This window comes from Brachypodium distachyon, chromosome 4, assembly GCF_000005505.3.
Source record: "Brachypodium distachyon strain Bd21 chromosome 4, Brachypodium_distachyon_v3.0, whole genome shotgun sequence".
Classification (NCBI taxonomy): Eukaryota; Viridiplantae; Streptophyta; class Magnoliopsida; order Poales; family Poaceae; genus Brachypodium; species Brachypodium distachyon.
The window spans coordinates 16,790,215-16,811,113 of record NC_016134.3 but is presented as its reverse complement, the minus strand read 5'-3'; the positions used below and the strand labels follow the sequence as shown (position 1 = coordinate 16,811,113).

At 46.4% G+C, this 20,899-nt stretch overlaps 2 protein-coding genes, 1 long non-coding RNA gene and 1 pseudogene across 3 annotated transcripts; 1 reads left to right on the top strand and 3 right to left on the bottom strand.

Annotated features, from left to right (window-relative positions):
• Positions 1 to 643: 643 nt before the first annotated feature.
• On the bottom strand, positions 644 to 3,029 carry LOC100843691 (ATP-dependent DNA helicase PIF1-like). Its single transcript, XM_010240822.1, has 3 exons — positions 2,753 to 3,029; positions 1,879 to 2,162; positions 644 to 1,771 (listed from the first exon to the last, which is right to left on the bottom strand). Exons 1-3 carry the CDS (start codon positions 3,027 to 3,029, stop codon positions 644 to 646), a joined length of 1,689 nt encoding a protein of 562 aa, XP_010239124.1.
• A 3,526-nt stretch (positions 3,030 to 6,555) lies between these two features.
• On the bottom strand, positions 6,556 to 11,017 carry LOC100834546 (annotated as a pseudogene).
• A 4,925-nt stretch (positions 11,018 to 15,942) lies between these two features.
• LOC100834352 lies at positions 15,943 to 16,835 on the top strand. Its single transcript, XR_732264.3, has 2 exons — positions 15,943 to 16,261; positions 16,404 to 16,835. It is a non-coding gene; the product is annotated as an uncharacterized LOC100834352 (long non-coding RNA).
• LOC104584525 lies at positions 16,736 to 20,654 on the bottom strand. Its single transcript, XM_010239327.3, has 2 exons — positions 17,654 to 20,654; positions 16,736 to 17,578 (listed from the first exon to the last, which is right to left on the bottom strand). The coding sequence occupies exons 1-2, from the start codon at positions 18,195 to 18,197 to the stop codon at positions 17,184 to 17,186; spliced, it is 939 nt and encodes a 312-aa protein (XP_010237629.2). The 5' UTR covers positions 18,198 to 20,654; the 3' UTR covers positions 16,736 to 17,183.
• Between the last annotated feature and the right edge of the window lie 245 nt (positions 20,655 to 20,899).

Here is a 20,899-nt window from a genome sequence, read left to right as displayed (position 1 = left end):
CTATCAAGCTTACAAAGGCCATAAAAAATATCATTAGAAGCATAAGGAGCAAACCAAATCAGAAAACGGCTGCTAATTCTTATGCAGCCCCTCATGTTCTATATGGAATAATTTCACAAACTAATTTCCTCAGAAGAAAAATAGGTATAAATCTTGGCAAATTCGTAAATCAACATAGGGTGTTGGCTTTAAATCTATTTTAGAATATGAGAAACATTATCTGGTAAATGTCTTAAATACTTAATGATAAAGTTGCACGCAAAAATCAAGGGCCATCATGCGTTGAGGAATTCTTTGTACACAATGTTCTTTGTGGTAAACACCAAGGATGTCTTTTGTTTCTTTGGTTGCCTTGGCTTTGATTTTTTTGCATTCTCATCATCATTCTTCGCGGTGAGGATTTTTATGTTCCTTCTAGCTGTTGCCCTTGACAAGGCCACGTACAACTGGCCGTGGGAGAACACCGGTTCCGGTAGGTACACGCCGACAATTGGGATTGTCTGGCCTTGAGCCTTGTTGATCGTCATTGCGAAGCTCAGCCTAATCGGGAACTACTTCGTCTTGAAATGGAAGGTTAACATTTCATCATCGGATGGGCAGAGCGGAATCCGAGGAAGGAAAACCCTCTTCCCAGCTTGCTGTCCTAGCACGATCTCAGCATCAATTGCATTTTCTGGAGTCCACGTACTATGAGCCTCGTGCCGTTACACAATCCGTTAGCCGGGTCAATGTTCCTTAGCAGTATAACAGGGCAGTTGATCTTCAATTTGAGAACGTGCGGAGGCAGCCCATTCGGGGTAAGCGTGTTCAAGAACTCGGGAGGGTAGTAACCGTGTGGATCATCCTCCGCACTGTCGAAGCTATGGTAGATAATTTCCTCTCCATTGAAACGCTCTATGATTCGCATGTTTATATTGTCGACGTTGTCATTCTTCGTCGTGAGGATAGCTCTAGAAGTAATATAGTTCGGGTTAGCCATGCTGGTGTTCAAATCTGGGAACACATGGTCTATCAACCTCTCTATGTCACTCTCCTTGTCAGTAGACGGCACACACACGTCTTTTGGAAGCCGTATGTTTCCTTCTCCATCAGCCTCCTCAGTGCCATTGCCGACACGCAGTAAGAAGTCTGCAAACCATGGGTCGCTATGCGCCCTCATGTTTGTCACGAGCTTGAGATGGCGCATCTTCTCCGATAGGTATGAACTGCGTAGACTCGCGTCAATTATTTGACCCCGTGTGCCCTTCCTCACAACTGAAAGCACCTGCCTGAAGTCTCCGCCGAACACGACGGTCTTTCCCCCGAACGGACGGTCTCGTCGACCCATGATGTCGCGCATGCTATTGTCCAGTGCCTCGATCGCCTGATGCTTGGTCATTGTGGCCTCATCCCATATTATATGCGAAGCCATCCTCAACAGCTTGGCCATCCCACTCTGTTTTGTGAAGTTGCAAGACGCGCCATCTACTATGTTAAGGGGTATCTTGAACCTTGAGTGGGCGGTACTGCCTCCTGGCATGATTGAAGCAGCGATACCCGCTGTTGTCGTAGCCACTGCTATCTTCTCCTCACCTCTGATCTTAGCGAGCAAGGCCCTGTATAGGAATGTCTTCCCGGTGCCTCCTGGCCCGTCGACAAAAAACACTCCTCCAGTGCCGCTGTCAACAGCCGCAAGTATCTCGTCGTATGCAGACCTCTGCTCAGGGTTAATGGAGGACGCCAAAGAAGCGTCCTCAATGTCGACCGCGATGCTGACTCCTCGATGATCTCCCTAGCCTCGCCGCCAGTGTCGTCATATGTTTCGTCCATTTTCGGAAGAGGGAATGACGTTGTTTCTTTGCCCATGGACTGCAACATTTTTCTGATGTCAAGCAACACCTTCTGCTCCACCGTGATTGGGCTAGTGATGTACTGTCTGTAGTCTTCTGACATTCCCTCAAGGTGCCTATCCCAGAGACCGCGCGGATCTCCGGGCTCGCAGAATACCAATATTGTTGCGAAGAGCCTTCGGAGCGACGATGGCATCGCGAATTGCTCTGCCTCCGTTAGGCACTCGTCGAGTGCGTTGTCGGCCTCGATAAGACCCCTTTTTTCGGCAGCCTCCCGAAGTGTTTCACATAGGACGACGTCAACCGTTTGCATGTCTTCGAATGAAGTACAGCCTGCAACATGGTTAAGCAGTACCCTTAGATAATACCTACCTCCCTCCGTAGGATGGGCTGACACAATTCAGCCTACTTGGGGCTGTTTTTTCCTTTCCTTCCAATACTTATCTCTCGCCTGCCATGTAAACCATTCTGGAAAATCCTTGTATAGTATGGTTCTTGCACACTCGTCTGTTTGTTTGGCCTCAAAATACTCCGTGAGCATTGATTTTGATGCCTTCTCCTGCTCGACTACGTCTCTAAGATCCTCCTTTGCGTTGAACGATACCATATGCATACCCGGAAGATGAAGCGGCAGCTATAGGACTGACGGCGAGTTATCGTACAGGTTGAAGCCAAGGATCCTCCACAAAGCTTCTGGTGGAGTAACCCACCTCGCGTCAATATATCTCTTGATCTCGTCGATGTTTCTGTCGCTGTCAGGATACTAAAAATGCATCGACGTTCGGTCTCCTCCCTTGTAGATGTACTTGTAAATATATTTGACTACCTTGCTGCTGGAGCACACCTCGACGTTAATGTGGCAGTTGAACATACAGAGGAGGTAAGGGTTGTACGGCACGACCCATCTGTTATCCAGCGTCTACCTCGGACATGAGCGTTGCGACCATTATCCCGTCGATGATATACAGGATAAGAATCCTTCCCTTGGATGGTGGTACTATTGAATGGCCTCAGGTATAGGTTCTTACACAACCCGTCCTTCATGCATACGTTGTTTGGCTTAAGAACACCACACGGGCCGTGCATCATGTGCTTGACGACCATGGCATAAAGTTCCGGGTACTTGTGCTTGTCTGGGAGCTCGGCTGAGATTAGGCGGTCATATTGCTCCGGCACCTTGAGCTTGTATTTAGAATCCATGATAAGCAGGAAGTGGGCATGTCGGAGGCCTCTCTTCTAGAACTCGACCACGTAAACATATGCTATGACAACGCCGAGTATGTGTTCTTTGAAAAGCATGTCTTTCATGGCTTCAAGCTTAGCTCTGAATACCCGTACGGCGAGGTCCGGTCGGTCCTGAGGTGTCTGGCCGGGGAACAGCTCGTTGATGATCTCATCCCAATTGGGGTTGTAGGTCATCGTTAGGAAGATGTCCGGCTTGCCGTACTTCTGCACCAAGCCCATTGCGTCCATGTGCCTTCTCTTCATACATCTGTCCCCTCCTTGGAATGACCATGGGAGCACTATCCTTTTACCAACCTCACTCGCTCGAGTCTCCCCTGCCGCGATGCTATCAACGACACCTTTGTATAGGTCAGCTCGAATCTGTGGCTGGTGTTCTCGGAACCAGTTCAACCTGGTGCCCTCGATCTTTATGTACATGTCGACTGCGTATTGCTGGAACAAGCGTGCTCCGTGTAGTATCGGGTTGAATATCGCAGGACGCGTCTGTAACCTGTAGCAGTAGTAGTCCCTAACAGATATGCACAGACGGTTACCTGTCTCTTCTGAAAAGCAAGGTGGGAGGAGAGTTAGAAATGTATCATAATGGTATAGAAATTGAAATGCTAAATCATCTCGGAAAGGCCAACCTGAATCGTCGTCGTCCCTTGACCGTTGTGCTAACTCCCAAAGCACGCCTCGTTTCGGGATGTTGGGATGCCACCCGAGCTGTCCCTTTGGGAAGAAGAGGGGGTATGAGAGCGGGTCGTAGCAGCCATGTGTAACCTGTATGTTGTATCTTTCATCGTTGTCTCAGTACAAAATGATGCTGCGTTCGAACCTCCTCGCCAGGTCGGTGCCCTCCACCCAGATAGCCGCCACTTCTGATGCAATAGGAGTGTTGTATGTCCGTTGATCCAGCTTCTTGTCGGTGTTTAGGTCGATGCGGTACTCCGCGAGGCTGCCCGCATGGGTGCCTAGATTCCTAAACGTCATGGAGTAGGGGTTACATCTCATGATTTTGCCACCTTTTTGACGACATCTTGGTCCAGGTTCTTGGTAGCCTCACTGCGATGGCTTAGACTGGTATAGAAGTAGAGCTGTAGATGTTCAGGTTTTGAACCAGCCCCGAAAGAATGCACATCATGGTATATTGTTCCGTGCGCCCGAGACGTGTACACCCCAGACGTCATGTTTGTGTAGTTGCCGTCAAGGCTGACGCCAAGGGTTGTGAAGGAGAAGTGACCGTTGAAGAACCTAATGCTATCTCGAAAATGACGTGAATCCGCATCAGCGCGGACCATAGCCTCATAAGCTCTGGGATGGGCTCTGGATCTGGGTCTGCCAGCTCTATCTGCCCATTCCGACAACAGAATCCTTTGCTCTCATACTCAAACTTCTGGGCCTTGCAGTGATCGCAGTTCGCAGCGTGTTTCAGGATATGGGTGCTGTCTGGGATATTTGAGTAGACGAAGTCGAATGGGTCGATGCCATCGCCTGTCAGAGCTGCATCCGCTGGTCCGTCAATGTCCATGTCTGTGGAACCTGTAGGTATTGAGATAGACATTCTTATAAGAGAACAACACATTATCTTATAATATAAATCGGTGAGATTTGAAGGTTGGGGCATACATTCTCCGGCAAACATGTAGTACTCATCATCCATCAAGTTCATCGGAGGAGACGTCTTTGTCCATGATATCCCTGAGGAAGGTTTCCTTGTCACCTGCAATGTGATCGAGCTTAACAAAACAGAATATCTGGGCATAAGAAGTGTGCCACTAATTTGATTACTACCGTCGGTTCTGATGGTGAATGATGGCGTGCTGGATGACGGGCTTGCTAGTGAAGAAGCACATGTCTCTTTAACAATGGATGCTTGTGTGCTTGATATGTGGTTGGCTTCAGCTGTATCAGGGCAGGGCATTGCGATGGACTGGGCACATGGCATTTTCCTCTTGGTTGCAAATGTTTCATTACGTCGTGCTAGCTGTGCCTATCTCTCCCCGGCTGGTATTGTCTGCCTGTGTGCTTTTCGCTGTGAATTTATGCCTTGCCTATCTTGAACTGAAAGTTTTTTCCTGGTAGCCCTCTGTTGAGCATTCCTCTCTTCAAACGTCTTATTTTTCCTGTTGTTTGTTCTATGTGCATTGCTCTCCTCCCTCTGCTCTCTCTTACATGCATTAATCTCGTCCTTCTGCTGGGGTGTAAGATTTCTACGGGCATTAGAAGCTCTCCTATGGGTCTTTATCTCCTCCCTCTTCTTGGCTGTAATGCTGGCTCTTCTACGTGCATTTCTTGCCTCCCTCTGCTGCGGCGTGATGCTGGCTCTTTTACGGGCATTAATCTCCTCCCTCTGCTGCGGCGTGATGCTGGCTCTTCTACGGGCATTAATCTCCTCCCTCTGCTTGGGTGTTATCATACCTCGTTGAGCTTTATCACGTTCCCGTCTTGCTCGATTTTTCTCTTCTCTCGTATTGTGAGCTGTTTCATACTGTGAACCATGTGTTGGGCCCGTAACGTCAATTTGAACTGGCATGTCCTGATCATCATCACCTAAGACGAAAGGTAAATCATCCAAAATAACTGATTCACAACATCTTGCTTTTTTTAAAGGCCGGTTATCTAAATCCTCAAGAGTGTTTGTTTCAACGTCGTGATCCATGGTCTGCAAGCACAAGGAAAAAAAGGGTTAATATCCCAACAGAGATATATGACACCATCAACAGTAAACAACATAATCTTAGACTTAGATGGGTCAACAATTTAAACTGTTAATTAAAAAGCATTAGAAGCATGAACATAAATATACTCCAGACAGTTTGAGCAAGAAAAACAGAATCTTTAAGCAAGAAGATTCAACATGAACACGATAATGGAAAAGAAACAAGATCTATCCCGTACCAACTGAAATTAACGACAGATGCTTAACAAGATTTTTCCTGTACCTTGTGTGGAGTTCGGGCCACTCGGTCTAACGAAAGTTTGGGTGAGAAGCCTGCAATACTTCAGGCGTGGCAATGTCGATCTGGTGTTCTGAAGTTCAAGGGGATCGAATACCTTTTGTAGAACGGGCGAAGGATTCCATGGCACCCCATTGCTCAAGTTCGTCTCGGATTTGGGATTGTGCTGTGTGGGAAAAGGAGATGGATTTTGTAGAACGGGCGAAGGATTCCATGGCACTCCATTGCTCAAGTTCGTCTCGGATTTGGGATTCTGCCGTGTGGGAAGAGGAGACGGGTTGTGGGGGAGTCCAGTGAGGGCGGTGGTGGCGGCGAGCGCTGGGAAAGGAGAGGGCCGCGTGGCGGGGGTGAGCAGCGGGGAAAGGAGAGGCGGCGGCGGCGAGCGCTGGGAAGGAGAGGGCCGCGCGGCGGGGGAGAGCAACGGCGGCGGTGGCATGGCGGCGGGGGAGGAAGAAGAGTTCGGGGGCGGGGGAGGAAGAGGGTCGGGCCGCGTGTGAGGGACTCTCCCGTGCGAGAGGGTCGGGCGGAAATGGTCCGGTACGTACGGTGACGGTACGTGCGGTGACGGTCATACCATCACCACCAACGCACATTTAGTATAGATTAATATACATAGGAGGGAGTAGATCACCAATATGAAAACCACATGTGGCCCATTTAGTGCACGACCTTCTTCAATGACACAACAATGATGGGGTACTTGGCCTGCGCTTTCTGGAGATGCTTTGTAACGGTGGAGGCAAACGCCATGAACAACCCGTCAATAATGTCCTCGCCGAAGTGGTCAATGATCAGCGGGCCCATCACACCTCTTATGCACTTGGCCACATTCTCCCCGCTGCTGTGACAATCAAGTACAATGTCGCTGTTCGAGTCATCTTGAGGATCCCAGTTGGATTCGAAGAGTCCGATATGCTCAATATCGAATAGCTTATTTGTGTCGATCAATGTCATCACCTCTCTCATCGATGGGGTGTAGTATGGCAGGTTGAATGAGTCCAGCTTCTCTTGCTCCATGCGTCCCTATATATATCATGCACATGATATTGCTTGGAGTAATGATGTAAATGTGTCAACATATTAATAAGACGATGAGTAAATTTCATTGTGGGACATGATTTAAGAAAATATCATTTTTATCTAGAATATTCAAGTATCAAAATATTGCACCACATTTATCAACAAAAATATCCAGTAAACTAATAGCTGAACCAGATTGAAGTTAGTACAGTGACAGTAAAATCTCGTGCATCATGCCAAATTTGAAGGTACAGGAAGTGCAAGAGAGGTGCTATGACATGTGGGTCCACCCTGCTGTTAGCTTGGGCATACTGAACTAAATTTGGGTTGGGGTGTTACAAAAAGTTTTAATTCCAGTGCAAGTAATTAAATAACAGGTGTTCGAGAATTTTGATACTGCGAATTCCTTTTGTCAACTTTGAATTGTGATTTTTTTTATAGGGAAACAGTAGCAAAATGCCTACTGCAAATAAATTAGTATGAAAATATGTACAGATGGAATTACAAAAGCAAAACGAAAAAGATCTATCTAACCAAGGAGTTTATTCTTTTGAAGGAGGATTTTAGTTTATACGGTGTTCTCATGCCGTAGTTTTTTAGCAAGTAAGCAAGTTTGACAAGCATGTATCAATATTGATATCAGCGAACAACTAGGAACAATGTAAATTGTTCCTGGAAAACAAAAAACAAAAGACGTACCTGTAGGATGAGAGACATGAGAGATTTGGCGAGCAATTCATACATGATGCTAACATCCCCATGCATCATCATCTCTTCACACTTCCGGCCCAGAAATGTTAATAACATTCGACCTCCAATGACAAGCTCTTTGGAACGTAACGTAAGGAACAACTCAAAATCCTTTTGGAATTGTTCTTGGAATAGTTTAATAACAATAGGTGGAGTAGTCTTTTCGATGTACATGTTGCCTAACTTCGTTCAGAAGAGTGCCATTTGAGAGCTCCCCGGGGACCTTGATGAAGTACCATAAAAGTGCATGATAAAATTGACTATATACATGATCTAAGTTTCATGTTGTAACTGCTAAAAAAAAAGTTTCATGTTGTGCACGTTTCAAACCTCAGCCTCAGATCTATATATCGTACTCCATACAAATCCGACAAGCAGGACCAGATGTAATATCCTACATGGCATCTCATTTATCCATTCAGCCCCCCGTATATTTTCATTAATTCCTTTTGCCTCCTTTCTTCTTTCCTTATTGCTCCGGCAGCTGCCACCTCCCCAGCTGCGAGGAGGTGATCACCTCCGCCGGCGCCGGTCAAAGCGACCTCAGCCCCGTCACGGCCTTTGCACGATTTCACTTCTCTCGCTTAGCCGTTGCAGGAGGAGGTAGAAGGGGGGAAACCCATCATCGAAGAAATTCCTCAATTCCAATGGAGCAAGAACGCAACCAGAGAAGATGAATAAGGAGAGGACGGAGCCAAGGGGGTACGAGGCATAGGCAAGGAGAGGAAATTTGTTGGAGAATTAAGTCATTAACGCATGGAGAGGGCTAGGGAGGCTACCGCGGCCCAAATTTGTGCGGCTTTGGGGACTTGGGGGGCGAAGCAGGCCGCTTGGCGGCGAAGTGGGGCGCTGCTGCGGCGGTGGAACAGCGTGCAACGGCAGGGGCGGAGCTTCGCGCGGCGCTGGGCGAATAGCATGCTGCGCGACGGCGAAGTGACGCGCGGCTGCTGCGGCGGAGCTTCGTCGGCCGGTGGGGGGCGGAGCAGGGGCGCGCTGCGGTTGGGCAGAGCAGGCACGCGGCAGCAAAGGGGAAGGCTGCGGAGGGGGTGAAGCAGGCACGCAGCGGCCGGACGGTGGCGGCGCAGGTCGCGCGGCGTGAGCGGAGCAGAGGGATATGAAGCGCGCGGCCGTGGGGGCAGAGCAGGCCGCGCAGCGGCAACGACGGCGACGGCAGATCATCCCGTGCATGGCGGCGGCGGAGCAGTCCGCGCAGCCAGGGCGCCGCGGTGGCCAACTGGAACTGGAGGAGAAGAACGGAGAGGATACAGAGGAGAAAAGAAAAGAAAAACATGGAGGGGGTTGGTTAAAAATACAGAATGGACAAAAATTGCCACGTATGACGTTACATGCGGACCCAATTTGTCAGGTTTTGTGTCAAATTCCTTAATCGGATGGGTTTCGGTGAAGCGAAAATAATTTACCTTAAGTGGTAGCTCACTGGAAACTCTAACCCAAAAAGTAGTAGTTTTGTGAAATTTATTTTTTGTTTACTTTGATTGAGCAAAAAGTTACTACCTCCGTTTCATAATTCTTGTCGAAATCTTAGACACTTTTTAGGAATAGATACATCCATATTTGAACAAATTTGAGACAAGAATTATGAAACGGAGGGAGCAGTTTATTAATATATTTTATGAAAATAAAATTGATACCATTGCATTCTATTCAAAAGTTTTTTATGATTATTACGATTTGTTCATGTAAGTGACACGTTAATGAAGTACCCCTTTCAAAGGAAAACAAAATACGCCATATTTTAAGGAACTGATCATTTTGCTCCAATATATAGACATACCACGGTAATAATTTTCCACGTTTGGTTCTGCAAATATTATGACATCCTGAAATTTAATTTCAGTCGTCAGAGAATTGACATGATCGATCTATAACTTAATGTTTATTTGCCATGGACACGCATCCATCACACCTATAAAACATGCATGGAGTGTGAACGAAATTTTGGGGTAGATCCAATAATACCTAACATTCATCTTTTATTCATAAGGACGCCCTCATAATAAAAACTCGAGTTATCATGTCAAAGAAAAACTCGAGTTAACGAATAACAACGTGTTTCACATTGTTAGTTAATTAATTAAATTAAATTGACCCGCATGACCTGTTGCTCGTTGTTAGATCCGACGTGTGCTGTGCGCGCTAGCTGGAGTACGTTCGTTTCTGTGCAAACACACACCAGTTAATTATGTGCATACCTTTGAGCGCCACATGAGGGAGAAAGAGGAGTGGAAGAGATTAACGCTCCGGCAAGGGAAAAGCCTCCTGTAGTAGGATCCCGGCAGTCCCGCCACATAGCACGGTGACGTCTCTTCTTCCTCTTCCACGCCGAGATGCTTCTCCAAGTAGCAGTCCAGGGACCGGAAGACGAGGTTGAAGTCGTTCCCCGGCAGGTCGTTCAGGAAGAACTGCACCTCCACGGAAAGGCGCCGCTGCTCTTCGTCTTCCGCCTCCTGTTCTCTACAATATGCGCGGATCGCGCCCATCACCTCGGACACGACGCGCAAAGTGTTTGGACCCGAGGAGCAGCCGAGGTCAGAGACCACCATCTTGCTCCCGGGGCTGATGATCAGCGACGCGTACACCTCTTCAATGGCCTTCTGAAGCACCGGCCTCGTCTCCAGTATGGCCTTCTCCTGCACCAAGATGGATCATTCGCACGTACATATGTATATATGTATGTATGTAGGTACGTAGAGAGGAGAAATCCAAACTTGAAGCCTGGAGTTGGCAGCGTAGCTGTTCTCTCCGTTGCCAGTAGCCATGCGAAGATCGATAGCTAAGTTCATAGTAATTCAAGTGATGGTGATTAGCTGCTGGTCGGGGCTTAGATTGTTTTGATATATAGCTTAGCTGCTCTCTCTTTAACACAAGAACATAGAGAATTTTTGGCAACGGGCTGTCTCACACAGCTCCTCTTTTTGTTTTATCTTTTCTCAACTCCTTCTCCAGGCTTACAAACTCTTAAATAGCTAGCATAAACGCAAATGAGCCCGAGCAACAACCTGCCGGGTCTCATGCCACACACCAAGCACGCATGACTAATCCTAATGCATGCAACCACCAGTTAACTAACCTGACCGCTTCTTACTCCACACGACCAGGCCATACAAACATGCGCGCACTAGCTAAACAGCTTGCTAACAAACTACATGCAGCAAATGCAGCAGCAGCTCATCGACAGCAGCTCCGGGGATCTCTCCGACAGCCCTCAACAGCCACGGCCACAATGTATCGACAGCACAACGTCATCTCGTCTTCATGTCACATCGCATGATTTTGTCGGACTCGTACGCATCGCAGACCGCTCGATCGCCGGACGCCTAACTACATGCAAACGAAAATCTAAACATCTAGATAGAAAAGGTACTAGGGCTAATGTGTTCACCTGACTACTTTCTCATAATTTTGGTGCATAATTTTGGTGGCACGAATATAGCATAAGAACTAGATAGTTAAACTTAGCAAAACACACATATCTCTTTGATAACATTCATATGGACATCGGTAAAGTCCAAAATAGCGATGCCGGTATAGGCAGTTGGCAATATCACCCGTTCACCCCCCCTCGATTCATGCTTCCCTATGCCGTACCTCACCCATCCTCCCATACATGCCCTAGATATGCCACATCCCTCTGCATCCAACGGTGTAAGTGGTACGCCGGTACATACTGGCACAGCTTCGTATGAAGGGTTTTGATCCTAAATGGTGTAACTGGATTGCCCAATTTGTTCAAGGTGTTGGGGTTAAAATTAATGATGATGTTGGTCATTTTTTCCAAAATCGAAAGGGTTTGAGGCAGGGAGATCCGCTTTCCCCGCTTCTCTTTAATATTGTGGCTGACATGTTGGTCATTCTAATTGCTCGAGCCAAGGACGATGGTCAGGTGGGTGGACTTATCCCTCATCTAGTCGATGGGGGCGTATCCATTCTCCAATACGCGAACGATACAATTATCTTCCTGAAACGCGACTTAGAGAAAGCCGTCAACATGAAGTTAATTTTAGGTATCTTCGAACAGTTGTCTGGCCTCAAAAACAATTTTCACAAGAGTGAGATATTTTGTTTTGGAAAAGCTATTGATGATGAATCTAACTATAAGCGTATTTTTTGGGTGTGAATCGGGTTCGTTGCCGTTTCGTTACCTGCTTGGTATTCCGATTCATCACCGCAAGCTCCTCAACAAAGAGTGGAAGGCGGTTGAGGACCGCTTTGAGAAAATGCTTGGGTGTTGGCAGGGTAAATTACTTTCGTATGTGGATCGACTTACCCTCATTAACTCTGTTCTTACCAGCTCGCCCATGTTTATGTTGTCCTTTCTCGAAATTCTTGTCGGGGTTTGTAAGAAGCTGGACTTCTACATATCTTGTTTCTTTTGGCAATCTGATGAGCATAGGCGCAAATACAGATTGGCCAAGTGGAATATCATATGTCGCCCAAAAGATCAGGGGGCTTGGGGATTGAGCTTTTGGAAATTAAGAACGTGTGTCTTATTAGCAAATGGTTGTTCAAGATTTTAAATGAGGAAGGCATGTGGCAAGAGTTGCTATATAGTAAGTATCTTCATTCCAGCACCTTATCCCAAGTCAAGATGGCAATGGATATTCAAAATGTGGATATCCATGGATATATCCAACCCATGGATCGCGGATATGGAGTGGGTTGCGATCCATGGATATCCACGAATGGATACCCGCCAATTCGTGGAGCGGGCATGGATATCACATTTGATTCATGAATATTTATTAACATAAATAAGTTACTAACATGTGAGTCCATTAGTTAGTTATATGAGTCATACAAATAGTCTCCTTCTCACTCAACCCTAAACCTAACAACCTCCTCTCCCTAAGTCCCACAGTCCACCTCACGAGCCGCCAACCCTAATCTGTCCTCAACTCCTGATTCCCCTACCAATCCCCTCCCTCTTCCTGCTATGGTGTTGTTGCTGCTGTTTATGATGTATATTGCATGGATATGAATAATCCATGCATACCCGGATACCCGGTGGATATGGATGTGGATATGGTTTTGTATCCACGAATATTTTCGTGGATGGATATTTGTTTTGGCAATGGATATGGATATGGATATGGATATGGATTTGGTCGACCCATCCAGACCCGCCCCATTGCCATCCAGAATCCCAAGCTTATGCCAAACCCACAGACTCCCAGTTTTGGAAAGGCCTTATGCGGGTTAAGGAAGATTTTTCTTACCCGTAGTATGTTCACCCTTGGTGATGGGACCGGAATTCGTTTCTGGGAAGATACTTGGCTTGGAGAGTCACCGCTTGCTTATCAATATCCATCATTATATCGGATTGTGCAGCAAAAAACGTTTATGTTGCCACAACCCTCTCAACCATTCCCCTGAGTATTAGTTTCAGGCGGAACTTAACTGGAGCTAAGTGGACCCGGTGATTGCACTTGGTCCAGCGCCTAATGATGGTACAACTCTCTGCTGAACCCGATCACTTTATTTGGAGTTTATCTTTCGGGTATTTTTTCTGTAAAATCCATGTACGCGGACTTTACGGAGAGACAAACGGTGTTCCAGCGGAAATACTTGTGGAAGATAAAAATCCCACTAAAAATTGAAAAAAAAAATGTGGTTTCTGGATCGTAAGGTGCTTTTAACTAAAGATAATCTTGCTAAGCGGAATTGGGATGGGAGTAAGAAATGTTGCTTCTGCGATGATGACGAAACTGTTCAACACTTTTTTCTCTCATGCCCTTTTGCTCGTATTCTTTGGCGTATCATTTTTATAGCCTTTAATTTACCCTCGCCATCTTCTATTACAAATTCATTTGGAAATTGGCTTAATGGCATCGATAAAAAGATTAAGGCTCATATTCATATGGGAGTTTCCGCTATCTGGAATTGTAGAAATGATATTGTGTTTAATAGATCCAGAATTTCTCATTTTTGCAGGTTATCTACAAGAACTCTTCTACGGCACCCTAGAATTAATTTGGACCTTCCATTTTTTAGATCTAATGGTTCAGATTTGTTAATACTCTCTAATACTCTAATTGTGGAGCGTGGAGTAGTAGGATGGAGTAATCAGAAGTAAGGGCAATGAGGTAATTTCGTCAGAAAATAAATCCCCAAAACACACGTCGACCGACACCGGAGGCCACCTCCTGCTGACCTGCTGCACCGACGTCGCATACACGGATCATACACGCTGCGGCGTGGTGGAGGGCGGCGAGGGAGGAATGCGGCGGCGCGGCTGCTCGGGTAGAGGGCGGCTGCGTCGCACGCTCGGGCGAGGGAGTGGAGGGCGGAGGCGGCAGCGCTCTGTCAGGAGGAAGAGGCAGCTATGGGCTGGGAATGAGTTGCGCGCGGCGTTGGACGGCGTCGAAGGCAGTGGCTGCGAGGATGGAACGGGGAGTTGTGAAGAAGACGGCGGGGGCCGCACGCTGGGAGGACGACGGCGTGCCGGGCGAAGACAACGGCGGCCGCACGCCGCGAGGACGAGGACGAGGACGGCAGGGGCCGCACGTGGGGAGGACGGCGGCGGCCGAGCGCGGCGAGGTCGGGGGCGCGCCGGACGACGACGGCGGTGCCCGCGTGGCAAGGACGGCTGCGGCCACGCGCATCGTGATTATGAGAGAGACGCAGGAAATATTTCTGAATATTATTTTTTATGCATCCGAAAATGTGAAAAGACAAAAGTGCCCATGTGTAATACTCCGTTTAATTTTGCTAGAGTAAAAAGGCATGGGAGAATTTGCCATCTACAAGGATACGCACTGGTATTTTCCTTCTCCCTGCACATCGGCGGGAGCTTTTGGATATTGGCTGCATCCGTTTGGAGATGGTATCTCGGGATATTTTCAGCCGGACTGGTTGGCAGCACCAGCACGGCTACCATCGCCGCTGCCTATGCACATTACGTTTCTTAAATAAAGTGTGGTTAGCTGCTCCCTGATACTCCATTGGTAAGGCAATTTATCTAACAATACCAAATTATGAATGCATTAAGTTCTATGCAAAATGAAGTTGAATATGCGGCTTGCGTAGGCAAGCCAAAATTCAGCTACAGAGCGGCGGCGTACGCAAGCCACAATTCAACATTAGAGTCCGCGCAGCAGTAGCAGCAGATTACTTTTGCCCAACGTGTGGCCCGAAGTAGCCCATATCCAGCAGCCTATCTCCAGCAGCCTATCACTCATATCTTCAGCAGCAGCAGTTAGAACAGTCCATACAACAAGAAGTACCTAGATTTGGTAGGACCTGAGCTGGAGCTGGAGAACAAATTAAAATGTTTAGCAACCTGCTTTTCAGTACGGAGATGATAGGTTCGTAATTGGTGCTGGAAGACTAAAGTGTCCCTGTATGCTGATTATGACGACTGATTACTAATTTGGGACGGTTTATGTGTTCTTATTGAATTTTAGCACTAACTCTATGATTAGTACCATTTTGTAATAAATAGTATACGATTCCATATAAATAAAAGAACCATACTAATACTTTCTCTCCGTCCCATATTAAATGACTTTCTATTACATGTATCTATTACATGTATCTAGACATTTTTTAGACATAAGTACATTCATATTTGGGCAAATTTGAATCACTTAATATGGGACGGAGAGAGTAATATTTTTGAATTGTCAAGTGCAAAATGCATCAAATTAAGCTAACAGATGTAATTAACGCATGAAAACTACAATCAGATCTGAATTAATCAAAGTTAAAACCATATCTCACGTTTCTTCTGCTGCCAGCAAGCGACAATTCAACGTCAGAGTCCACACCAGAACATCTGTATTCCTTTTTTGCTAGAGCAAAATGACAACAACACACATGAAGACGTATATCTTGCTAGAATACATCCACCACATTTCAAAAACAACTTGTATCTGCTAGCACATGACGACATCTGAAGTCGGCGGGTTGTGTGGTGGCCGTCGACAGAGTGACTCAGCAGGAGGAAAGTAGGAGCACCTTTGGGGCTGGGTCGACGGGGGCGATGGACTCCAACAAGGGTGTCAACCACAAGCCGCTGGGAGACAGTGATTTTTTTGGATTGGTGAAAAGGCCTAGTAGCATTTCCATTAAGAGAATTTGTCTTGGAGTATTGGTTGGTGACTCCGAAAGGGTGTCAACCAGGCAGGCCTTTGGTAGTAGGCAGCAGTCCGTCCCTTGGCACGTTTACATAGGGAAAACAATGACGTGGCGTTTGCAAAAAACGCAAGAACCTTCTGCAAGCGACGTTCCGTGGCTCCTAACCCCACGCACAAATTAACTGTGAGCGATCCCATGAGGCCAGCGAGCGATTTTTCTCTTCCCCTTCCCCTTCCCCTTCCCCTTTCATCCCCAACGCAAATCAGTGCAGCTCCAAATCCTCGCCGCTCTTGCCGCCAGAGCTCGCCGCTCGTGCACCAATCGGGCCTCCGCCGCCCTCTCGACACAGGTTGCCGCCCTTCGCCGTAGCCATAACTCGCGGTTCGTACCCCAATCGCTACTCCGCCGCTCTCACGTCACAGGTCCTCGCGGCCGTCGTTCTCCTTCGCGCCCCCTCCTCTTGATGCACCAATCCCGACCACCCTTTCTGCCCAGTTCATCGCCGCTTCTCCCCTACTCGCAGGCGCACCTTCCCCGTTCCATCTCCCTCATCGCCTAATCCAGGCATTGACCTCAGCAGGGAGAAGAGATGCCCAGGGGAGTACCGCTGCTACCTCAACACTTTGCTTCGGTCGATCCCAGTAGCTCTTCCACGAAAAGATCTCCAAATCACTGGTAAGCAGAATTAGTCTCCACGTTTTGGCACTGTTTATGTGTTAATCACCATGAGTAGTATAGAAGCAGCAGCTCGAGGACCTGTTTGTTTGGGGTGAAGGTTGAGATTCTTGGAACTGAGAAGCAGCCGGAGATTTTGATTGACACATTGTGCTGGTGCTGGACGACTGTTTGGCAACCTGCTTCTGAAAACAGCTGGTGGGGCTGTAGCTGGTGTTAAAAGTCTGAACTGCCCTTGTATGCTGAACTTAATGATTAAGTACTAATTTAGCACAGTTTATCTGTTTTGATTGATCTCAGTACCATTTGGGATTAAAAAATAAATAATATTATTTGGGTTCAAGAGCAAAATAATGAACCACAAAAATGAATTCGAACATACAGTGCAATGCACACAATTGCATATAGATTTTACCAAAAGCGACTAGTTAAATATAATAACAAGTAATCCAAAATATAAAGTGCTCGTTCGTACATTGAGACCAGGCACTAGTAGGAAATATAATAACAAGTACTTCAAAATATGAAGTGCTCATACATTACCACGAACCACTAGTAGGAAATACAATAACAAGTACTCCCAAAATATGAGCTCCAAAATACATACTGGCTTTAGCGTACAACTTTCCTATCGACCTATCAAACCATTAGCAATACTTTCACGAACCACATCCAAGTTGGCAGTATTGACTCCTTGACGAAGATCAGGAAGGCCCACTGATGGTGTAGGTTCTATGTTTTCCGGCATATAGTTCTCATCTTTGTCACATTTGTAGAACATCTCAATTGCATAAGAAGGCACATGTAGTAAGATGCGCCATTTCATCTTCAACACACCAAAAGAGCGCTCGATGACATTTCGAAGTTGTGAATGAGCATGATTGAAGATTTCTTTTTTACCAGTTGGGTGTCGACCTTCTTCAATGCCTCTTCGGAACTCCAGCAAATGGTACTTTTGTCCTTCGTATGGAGCAAGATATCCGGTCTGATTCGGATAACCAGAGTCAACCAAATAGTACCTCCCTAGAGAAAAACAATGTTAGTGATAAGTAAAGGAGGAAATAATATAGTTTGCAAAATAATAGTGCATAAGCAAACCTGGAGGTGGATGTGGGAAGTTTTCTGAATAAGTTATCAACGTGTCTTTGAATATCCTTGTGTCATGCGCCGATCCTGTCCATCCCGCAACTATTGAGGTGAACCTCATGTCAAAGTCACACACAGCCATCACATTCTGTGTGGGATATCCATACCTTCCTACATGGTTGGCAATATCTTCAGCCGGCACGACAACACGTACGTGTGTCCCATCAATTGCGCCTATGCAACCATTGAAATGGGGTGAGAATCTAGAGTCCTGGAGCCTTTCATGCACTGTTGGAAACTGAGGATCTCTTGGTTTGATGATATCTGCTGGTAGTTGGTTCAAGCAACCCAAGACATGTTTGAACTTCCGGTGGATTGTTTCTTTGGACCGCTTGAAGCGGTTCTTGACTTGGGTCACCGATTCAGGACCTCCAACTGTCCATAGAAACATAGCTAGTGCCTCCACTGAAGACATCTCCCTAGTTGACTCCAATTTGTAGCGTTCCACCAATGTGTTATGCAGTCCATAAACACAAGGTGGATACATTCTGAACATTGCATAACAATCTTTTGAAGTGCATAACAACCTTTATGTTGTCATGTGCATAAAGGTATTCTCCTCTTTCTCTTCGTCAGGTATTTGTCGTGATGGTTCATAACAAAATATGCAGTCATAAGCATGAGCTGATCTCGTTTGCTTGGGAGTCCAGATCACTTTCATCATCACTTCCACCCTCGCTTGTGCTCATCTAAAAAATAGCAATATATGGTTAGTATTATGCTCATTTAGAATAAAAACACACAAACATAAGAATAGTTTTAGCAATCAACACACAACATAACAGCCCACATTACAATAGTTCCAGCACACAACAATAATTTTAGCACAAAGAATAACAGCTCACAATAGATTCAGCACAAAACAATAATTTCAGAACACAACATAACTGCGCACAATAGATTCAGCACACAAATATCCATGTTTTACAAGACCGAGACAAAGGGAAGCTAAATGGAAAGTACACAAGAATAGTTTCAGCTGAAGGAAATAAGACAATCAGGTTTTACAACAACATGACAAGGATACAAATTCTAATTCCTTTTTCGATCTTCATACATCCTTGTTAGCCAACACAATCTTCCCTCTTTTGTCTTCATGGTATTAAAGAAGACACGGTTCTCAACTTTGCCAAATAACTTGGTTGTCATGTAGTACTCAGGACTTTCTTCAGTTGCCCCACATTCCACCACCTTCTGCATTATGCTTTCAATCTCAACAGTTAAAGTGGCATTACTAGTAGATGACACCGATGATCGGTAGAAGTATAATGATCAACCATACGCTTGAAGTCTCTATGCATGGGGGTCTTTTTCTTATTTGGGCTTCCACCACTACTACCCACACGCTTTCCATTCACAGACCCAGGCTTCTGACTTGTAGGAGTAACTAGTACCTCCTCAGCTTCATTATCATCTTCAATAATAACTTGCTCCTTGCTGGCCCTAGGCATATAAGAACTCTTCCCATCAACGTGAGCTCCCGCAAACATAACTTCAAATTCATCTATGAAATCTGGAGGTCCTTTACGAAAACCTTCAGCAAGTTTATTGCCCTATGTATAAAAACAGTCCAAAATAGCATCGAATCTCATACCAGCAAAGTGTGCACATAATATTAAATAACCTTTTAGTAACTATATGCATTTATAGTCTCTTGCCACCAGTCCTCATCGGCGGTAACAGTTCTTGTAACTTGGTCCCAACCCAGCCTAGTGCATCTACTTCTATAGTACTTCCATGCTGAGTACAAAGCTTTCATGGCATCCCATCTATTTTTGAAATGTCTTCTAGTGTAGTTTCTTCTAGTTCGTTGGAAAAAATATCGCTCCAAGTTCTTGTACCCTGTGGTACTCAAAAAAGCCGTTGGTCTATTTCCTTCAAGCGTTTGTTCAGCGCATATCTGACAGAATGCTTTAGCAGCCATAGCATCCCAATTTTCTTTTGATTGGTTCTGTTTTTCTGATCCATCTATATACATCGACAACAAGCATATATTTGTTAATACATAACAGCAAGAACATCCCTATCCATGAATGCTCCATCAATACACCACAAAATCCATACATCTATGGAATACATCTATACATCCACACATAATACATGTACAAAAAAATCTTAGGTTCATCCAAACATGCAGTAGAGAGGGCATCCATACATGCAGCCACAACAGAGAGAGGGGAGGGAGAGTGGGCTCACCTTGGCCTCAGACGAACCAGCTTGGTGGCGGGGTACGCTCGGGGAGAATGCCGGCGAAGCAGTGGTGACCGGCGGCAGGGTTCCACGGGACTACAGAGGGAGGGGCGGTGGTGATAAGGGGTGGCCAAATCTTCTCAGAGAGCAATGTGGATAACTTGTATGATTCTACAAATCTTCTGGCTATTCACCCGTCGCCACACGACGAACTTGCAATTCAATGAAAATTCGCAACACCACACACTTGCGCAGTAGTCTGCCGACCACAAGCGGTTTCGCAATCTTCCAATTCCCAGCGGAACGACAGATTACGCTCGAAATTTTAGTAGATAACAAACACTCTATCGAAACAAATATGGTATATAGGATTCCAGATGAATGCTTCTCGCAATCAACAAGAGTCTCGAAAATAGCTAAAACGTGGTCTGACCCTAACCCTAGGCGTACCCCTTGTATATATAGGCGATGGGCAGCCAAACACACAAACGGACTCAGACCCAGACTCAAACTAGGTTTGACTCAAACTCATACAACCAATCCGAATAGGACTTGGCTTAAACTAGGACTCGCAGGTCCGGGCGCCCCTTAGACGTGTCGGACTCGTCGTATGCTGTCCTGGTGCGCCTCATACCCGTACTCAACTTGTGGTGGGCAGATCATTCATGTCGTTGGCTCCCCTTGCACACAAGTTGTTCTTCTAGCGATTCGTATCCTCCATCTTCATTTGTGGTGCGCCTGCCTCCCTCTCCTCTCTCGCGCATATCTTGATGTTGGATAACAGCACATGATGATCCTCGCACGCGGCCTCCTCTCCTTCACGCTCCACAGCTGATTACACAAAGATACAAAGACATCTGTCGGAGCACGGTCGCCGGCACCGGGGATGCCGAGCACCCCCTTTTTGGTTCGGTGGAGGCCGAGGTGATCGCTCTGGCGATTGCCGGCGTGGCGATAGACACGAAGTGTAGACACAAGAGTTTTACCCAGGTTCGGGCCACCCGGAGG

Coding starts and splice junctions, on each gene's coding strand:
- LOC100843691 (XM_010240822.1), bottom strand. CDS start 3,029: ATGGATTCTAAATACAAGCTCAAGGTGCCGGAGCAATATGACCGCCTA. Junction 2,163..2,752: donor TCGCAACGCTCATGTCCGAG/GTAGACGCTGGA, acceptor ACCATGTTGCAG/GCTGTACTTCATTCGAAGAC. Junction 1,772..1,878: donor CAATCACGGTGGAGCAGAAG/GTGTTGCTTGAC, acceptor CGGCGAGGCTAG/GGAGATCATCGAGGAGTCAG.
- LOC104584525 (XM_010239327.3), bottom strand. CDS start 18,197: ATGTTCAGAATGTATCCACCTTGTGTTTATGGACTGCATAACACATTG. Junction 17,579..17,653: donor CTTCCCACATCCACCTCCAG/GTTTGCTTATGC, acceptor GTTTTTCTCTAG/GGAGGTACTATTTGGTTGAC.